Genomic DNA, 7,253 nt, shown 5'->3' on the forward strand with positions numbered 1-7,253 from the left:
TGGCATGCCACTAAATGTTAAAGCCTCTCCTCCTGCTCAGCTTAGTGGAGATATTTGTCATAATGTTTGTTGATTATTTGAAAGTTTTGCAATAATAAAATAAAAGAGTAAACAGTCACTGCCCGGTCAGTCAGAATGTAGAACAGGACAGACATTATATTTGGCAAAGGTGCACAAGTATTTTATCCACTTAAAAAAGACAAAATGAATAACATTTGAACCCTCACCTGTGATAAACACTACAGATACATACCACAACCACCCCACTCTCTCTCTCATACACCTGTGCAGGTGCTAAAGGATACACATGTGATGTCTAAACAACTAAAAAGTAAATATATCTAAAAACATCTCTTTTAATCAAAGATGACATCAGCACTACATGTGCTATCTATGGCACACTGGCTTCAATTCTTTTATATTTTTAAGGGGTTGAGAAGCTTTTTCTTTGCCTTGGCATCTTTTGCTTTTTCAAAGATATCTTTGAAAGCATTTGCAGTCTCCCACAGTTTGAATCGCACTGCTAACGTTTCACTTTTGACGGCTACATCAGTCCAATCCAAGGCACTCCAGCTCCACGCTTTCTCTGTGCCTTTCATCGGCTTGAGTGTCATGTTTGATGTAATCCAATGATTTGCACATAACTTAAGAACCTGGTCACGTCTCATCACAAGTCTTACACGTTTGCTTTCATAATTCTGAAGTATTTTCAGTTCTCCCACACCTCTTTCCTTCCATTGGTGTGTTTCGTTATCAAAGCGAAAGAGTTTGGCTCTGTGACTAAAAACCACTTGCTCGTTCTCTTCTCCGGTTGGAATCTCAACATGATCAAGTAATGGCTCAAAGTACGGAACATTTTGCTCTTTCTTGTTCATTATCTTTGAAGTGTGACTCAGGTTAGACAAGGATTTGGAAGGGGCAACACAAGGAAAACTAAAGCTAAATTCTGCAATTGATTTCCCAAAACAGAAAACATCCTGCTTGCCACACTGAAATGAACTGGACTGTTCTGCAGATGGAGAGCAGGTCTCTTTACACTTGTCTGGTTCATCATTGACCATCATCGAGTGAGGGTTAAAGGAGAACGTTGGCGCGGCAGATGGTTTCACAGTTTCTGGTGCATCAACAGCTTCAAACAAAATACATGAAGAAAGCAAATAGATCAGATGCCAACATAAAATTGGAAATGTTCACAACACAATTTGTTTTCTGTAACATGATGTATTTCTGAATGAAACAGGATACTCAATGAGCAAAATAATGTAGCAAGGGACTTGATTTTGTCTATCAACAATTGGTTTAGAAGGGGGATTGGTGATGTCAGCAAGAAGAAGTTTTCTCAGAGGTGGATACATTTCCTTATTACATTTAAAGGAAAGATCAAGAAGACAAACATTGGGCTCTGGGTATCTCACCAACTATTGACGCTGACTATCACATCTGGAGTGGTGAGTTTGAATTCAGGGTGTGGTGAGTGACTCCAGTCAGGTCTACTTAGCAACCAAATTGTCTCGGTTGCTAGGGACAGTGGAGTCACATGGGGTAACCAAATTGGCCCGGTTGCTAGGGAGGGTGGAGTCACATGGGGTAACCAAATTGGCCCGGTTGCTAGGGAGGGTGGAGTCACATGGGGTAACCAAATTGGCCCGGTTGCTAGGGAGGGTGGAGTCACATGGGGTAACCAAATTGGCCCGGTTGCTAGGGAGGGTGGAGTCACATGGGGTAACCAAATTGGCCCGGTTGCTAGGGAGGGTGGAGTCAAATGGGGTAACCAAATTGGCCCGGTTGCTAGGGAGGGTAGAGTCACATGGGGTAACCAAATTGTCTCGGTTGCTAGGGAGGGTAGAGTCACATGGTGTAACCAAATTGTCTCGGTTGCTAGGGACGGTGGAGTCACATGGGGTAACCAAATTGTCTCGGTTGCTAGGGAGGGTAGAGTCACATGGTGTAACCAAATTGGTCCGGTTGCTAGGGAGGGTGGAGTCACATGGGGTAACCAAATTGTCTCGGTTGCTAGGGAGGGTAGAGTCACATGGTGTAACCAAATTGTCTCGGTTGCTAGGGACGGTGGAGTCACATGGGGTAACCAAATTGGCCGGTTGCTAGGGAGGGTGGAGTCACATGGGGTAACCAAATTGGCCGGTTGCTAGGGAGGGTGGAGTCACATGGTGTAACCAAATTGTCTCAGTTGCTAGGGAGGGTGGAGTCACATGGGGTAATCAAATTGTCCCGGTTGCTAGGGAGGGTAGAGTCACATGGGGTAACCTCCTCGTGGTCACTATAATGTGGTTCTCACTCTCGGTGGGGCGTGTGGTGAGTTGTGCGTGGATGTGCATCTTATCACGTGACTTGTTAAGGGCGTTACCGTGGAGACGTAGCATGTGTGGAGGCTTCACGCTATTCTCTGCGGTAAAACACTCAACAAGTCACGTGATAAGATGCACGGATTGACGGTCTCAGATGCGGACGAAACTCAGATTCATCCTCCACCACCTGGATTGAGGCGAGTCACTACACCACCACGAGGACTCAGAGCGCATTGGGAATTGGGCGTTACAGATTGGGGAGAAAATGGGAGAGAAAAAAGAAGATGACAAACATTGTCTTTTTCCTTTGAAATAACGTGCATTGATAAATCATTCGTAATAAAAGCAGGGATGTGTATTACAAAACTACATTCAATTTTAATTTCATGGTGACTGTCCATAAAATGAACAAACCAAAGCTAAATAGATATATTCCAAATCTAGCCAGTTAAACAAAACGTTCAAACCTTTTCCAGATATTTCAGCTTCTGTCTCTTTGTTGACATCCATCCAACGCTCTCGCACTCGAGAAACCAACATCATCACACCGTGAAACAGGACATTTGCATTCAAAGACACGCTGGAGACTTCTTGCATTTTTTCAGATGTGGGTTCTTCATAGTGAGATGACGAATTCTACAGACACAATATAAATCATAGATCAAAATCTCAACAGAAAATCAGTAACATTCATTTCATATTTACTGAAAATACAGTATGTACTGTGCAAAAGTGTCACAAACATGACTTCTACAATAGAAATGATTAGAATAGAAGAACAGGGACTCTGCACCAGATGTCATGACCCCCACAGTGACCCCCACAGAGACCCCCACAGTGACCCCCACAGTGACCCCCACAGTGACCCCCACAGTGACCCCCACAGTGACCCCCACAGTGACCCCCACAGAGACCCCCACTGAACATCGGGTCAGTCTGAGATTATATAAAGAGACAGAAGAACTGTGGAGAATTCTCCAAGAGACGGAACTGCTCCGTGTGGATGGAACATCCGATCTGCAACAACCCAGAGAATCTGTGTGCAGGTGTGTCTCGGAGGATTGGGGCTGTTTTAAAGGCAAATGTGGCCACGCAAATATTGATTGAGCTCATTTATGTTTACTGGACTTTGTATGACATTAATGATAAGAGTTGCTTGTGGGACGTGTTACCTGGAGGAATTGAATGTGATCTTCAGTGGGCATCAGCTGATCAAGCTCAGAGACCTTCATCTTCATGCCAGCGATCTCCTGTTGAACCTTCTCCTGAAGCTCTTGAACACGACTCAGTTCAGCTCTCTCTTTATCTGATATCACTTCCTTTATTCGAGCGCTCGTTTCCTGTATGGAGATCTCCACCTCACTAAATATTCTTTCACTCTCTGCTACTGTTGTCTGTGCTGAATGCTGTTTGAAGACACAAATGTATCGTTTTAATTCTCTGATGAAGATCTAAAGAGTAATCTGTCAGGTCCGGGATACTTTGAGAAAGCACTGATCGATACTCACTTTAACAGTCTCCTCAGCCTTTGTGAGCTCTTTGAAATCCTCCTCTCGGTCCCGGATTTTCTGCAGAAACGTCTCATGTGTCTTCATCAATGTACTCTGTGAACAATGTATTGTTATATTTTTCAGTTATTCATATCAAGGAAATGGTTAATTGACATACCATCAACTTTCAGGCCCTTACAATGACAATCACAAACTCATTGGACACTGGCCAATCCAAGAACCTCCCAAAAGGTCGTGGCCAGGGCTGGACTGGGAAGAGAAATCGGCCTGGGACTTTACATAGCCACTGGCCCAATAGTTGTTGAGCAGGGGGGTGTTCACTGTCTTTTTCTGTAAAACGCGGCGGCTCATTTTAGCTTATCTCGGCCTGTTTTGCAGCCGACCCACCGGCCTGCTCGGTTCTCCCGATGGACAGTCCGCCCCTAAGTGCATCGGACCCAAAGTGGATGACTGGTAGGCCAGATTACCAGTCCAGCCCTGGTCGTGGCTCATACACATTGAGCGTGGATGGAGTGAGTCCTGCATCCAAACACTCCTGCATGAAGTGAAGTACTGACTGCACAGGGCAATGTGCTGGGTCCTTGCCACGAAATCGAGGAGCACCAGTCAGCAAAATCTCGCCATTTTAAGACATAGAGCATCCAGCAGCTTTACGGACTCTGGGAACCAGTTGGGTCATTCCGGCACAACCAACAGCATGATTTCCTGTGTTCCCTAAACTTTGCTCAACACTTGGTGGAGCAAATAAATTGCAGGGAATGCATATTTGCAATTCACCATGGTCATGGATTACCACATAAATGGTCTGCACTTATATAGCACCTTTTTAAACTTAGCGGTATTCAAAGCGCCTTACACTGTGTCCCATTCACCCATTCACACACACATTCACACACACCAATGGCGGCAGAGCTGTATGTAAGGTGCTAGCCTGCCATTGGGAGCAACTTGGGGTTCAGTGTCTTGCCCAAGGACACTTCGGCATATAGTGTGTGGTCTCCGGTGAGGCAAACAGGTCCACTACGGCTTCTCCAAATATCTCCTAAATCCTCAAAACTATTTGAGGGTGAAGTCGCTGTTTCCCCTGCATGATACTCTGACATGAGTACAAATCTGCATCGCAGTTCAGGTGACATGGGACGTGGGTTGCAAGTATCAACAGGTGATGTTTCTTGCACCAGAGGAGACGCTAGCGTGCCAGGTTCAACATTGGCGCAACCAGACTCCCCCTTGGTGGTTTATGTGTGCCATGACTGGAGTGTCGTCTCTCCAGATGGGTGTGTTCTTCTCCATATGCTTAAGCAGGTCAGCCTGTTAGGCCTGCAAGATGCATGGTGTGCAGGGCCGAACCAGCCTGACCTGCCTCTCCACAGGATTGCCTAGGAAGGCAGATGTAAGTCTGCAATGTTTGGACCAATGCACTGGATGGCTTTTCAATCAAGTTGTGGACCGCTACTGCCTCTTCCATCATGGGAATCTCAGTCTAGCCCAGACAGTAGGCAAATGCACATTTTAACCAGGTGGTCATGCAGGTCAGGAAAAAACGGCACCATCCATCAAGTCGAGAGAGCTCTGGCATACCTAGGGGGCCACCCAAGCTGGAGCTTCTTGACCGCCTGAGAGACAGCCTGAGTCAGCTCAGCCTAAGAGATCACACACCTCAAAGCAGGATAAAATACCAGTAAATTAATTGGCTGAGTGAGACCAGGCCTCACCTTCAGATGCTGCGAGTGAAATACCATCTCCGTCTTCGTCATAATCACAAAATGTTATCATCCCTTGAGCGCCGATAGTGGTGAAGATGCTTGAAATGGACACGGGGAGGCACGCAAGGCTTGTGCTGGCGACAAATCCTACTCAAACTCTACACGCTCTGCATCCCGGTCTTGCACGCTTCCCTCATGCATGAGCCGAGTACGAAGCGCCTTGAGTTTCATGCGTTCGCAGTGAACACAATCAGTCTCACCGGGTGCTGCTTCGGCGTGAGCTTGGCCCAGGCAAATAAAGTAGCGATTGTGCCCGTCAGACAGAGTGATATAATGCACACAAGGTGGAAACAAATTGCTTTATACACAATGAAATACACAATCACAAAGCAATCGCGTTTCAAAGGTGGAAGTGAAGGATACGCTGTCCGTTGGTGCACAATAGAAAAGAACGAGAGATTAAATCAGGACCCTGAAGGAGAAAATTCTGACGTGCTTTTTCTGATTTATGTGCTCGCAATGATGCGTGCACCTGGGCGGAGCATCAAGCGCCATCTGCCAATAAATTGGGATCATTTTTAAAGGCTTCCTCGCTCCTTGGGGAAGTTTCCCCTAGCGTCAGCTACTAACGCAGTGTCAAAGTGACCGACATGAAAGGGACTTACTTTTTTTTTTAAGAGTAGCTTGACTGTAGCTTAACTACTATATGAGTAGTAGTTAAAGTAAGTAAAGTAATCCTAATCAACCAAAGAGTATCTTGCACAGACCAATGGCTGTAGACTTTATATTTAGATATGTTCCCTACAGTTCATACCTGTTTCTCTTCTCGTTCATCAGCTGCTGAGACGGTGTCATGATTCTTGTGGTCATTCATTCCACAGAGGACACAAATACACTGTTGATCAGTACGGCAATAAAACTCCAGGAGTTTCCCATGCTGAGAGCAAGTTTTGCTCTGTAGATCAGTGGCATCGACGAGCTGGTGTTTTCTTCCCGCGTGGAGGTCCTTGTGTTGTTCAACGTGACTGTCACAGAATGAGAGGAGACAGGTGAGGCAGGACTTGATGGCTTTCACTCTTCTGGTGGTGCAGGAGTCACAGCTCACGTCACTGAGTGTCTGGGGTCTCATCTTCCTCAGTTTCTCACAGAGTTCCTTCACTACAACACATTTGATAAGACGAGGTCTCTGGGAGAAGGTCTGCATGCACTGAGGACATCTGAAAAGTCCTAGATGATCACACTGCTCCCACAAACCTGTAATACAGTCCTTACAGTAAGTGTCTCCACAGGGAATTACCACGGGATTTTTGAAAATATCCAGACAAATGGAGCAGCTGAGAGATTCCTGATCGGTCATTTTGCTGCATGCAATGAAACTTAACTGCAGTTTCGTTTCATCACTTTATTATTATTGTCCCGGGGAAACGGGTGTGCCTCTGCCCTCCTGATCCTGCTCAACAGGCTGTTCCTCAAGTTTCACTTTCGTTTCTTCTCTTATGTCTGTCATTTGTTGTTCTCTTTTTGTTGCTTAACTTGTTTAATATTCCTAGATTTAAACTAAATGTGGAAAAAATTATCTGACATTTGACTTATGTGGGACTGAATTAAGAAAAAAAGTATACTTAATATTTACAGTAATCACAATGTGCAATATTCTGAGAATTTGTGTGATTGTTATTCAGTTTTATATTGATTAACTTGTTTTATATTTTTTCCTTTGCAAATATAAT

General features: G+C 45.1%; 1 protein-coding gene across 1 annotated transcript in view; it reads right to left on the reverse strand.

Annotated features, from left to right (window-relative positions):
* The window catches only part of LOC127658922 (E3 ubiquitin/ISG15 ligase TRIM25-like), a 7,166-nt gene extending 208 nt beyond the window's left edge, over positions 1 to 6,958 (reverse strand). Inside the window, exons 1-5 of the mRNA XM_052148495.1 lie at positions 6,338 to 6,958; positions 3,815 to 3,910; positions 3,479 to 3,712; positions 2,774 to 2,942; positions 1 to 1,129 (exon numbers count right to left, since the gene is read on the reverse strand). The exon at positions 1 to 1,129 is cut by the window's left edge and continues 208 nt beyond it. Of these exons, the coding sequence (XP_052004455.1) occupies positions 417 to 1,129; positions 2,774 to 2,942; positions 3,479 to 3,712; positions 3,815 to 3,910; positions 6,338 to 6,880 (1,755 nt within the window). The 5' untranslated portion in view covers positions 6,881 to 6,958 and the 3' untranslated portion in view covers positions 1 to 416. The remainder of the gene's footprint in view (positions 1,130 to 2,773; positions 2,943 to 3,478; positions 3,713 to 3,814; positions 3,911 to 6,337) is intronic.
* Positions 6,959 to 7,253: the final 295 nt, after the last annotated feature.

The sequence above is a fragment of the Xyrauchen texanus genome, chromosome 18, assembly GCF_025860055.1.
Source record: "Xyrauchen texanus isolate HMW12.3.18 chromosome 18, RBS_HiC_50CHRs, whole genome shotgun sequence".
Lineage (NCBI taxonomy): Eukaryota > Metazoa > Chordata > Actinopteri > Cypriniformes > Catostomidae > Xyrauchen > Xyrauchen texanus.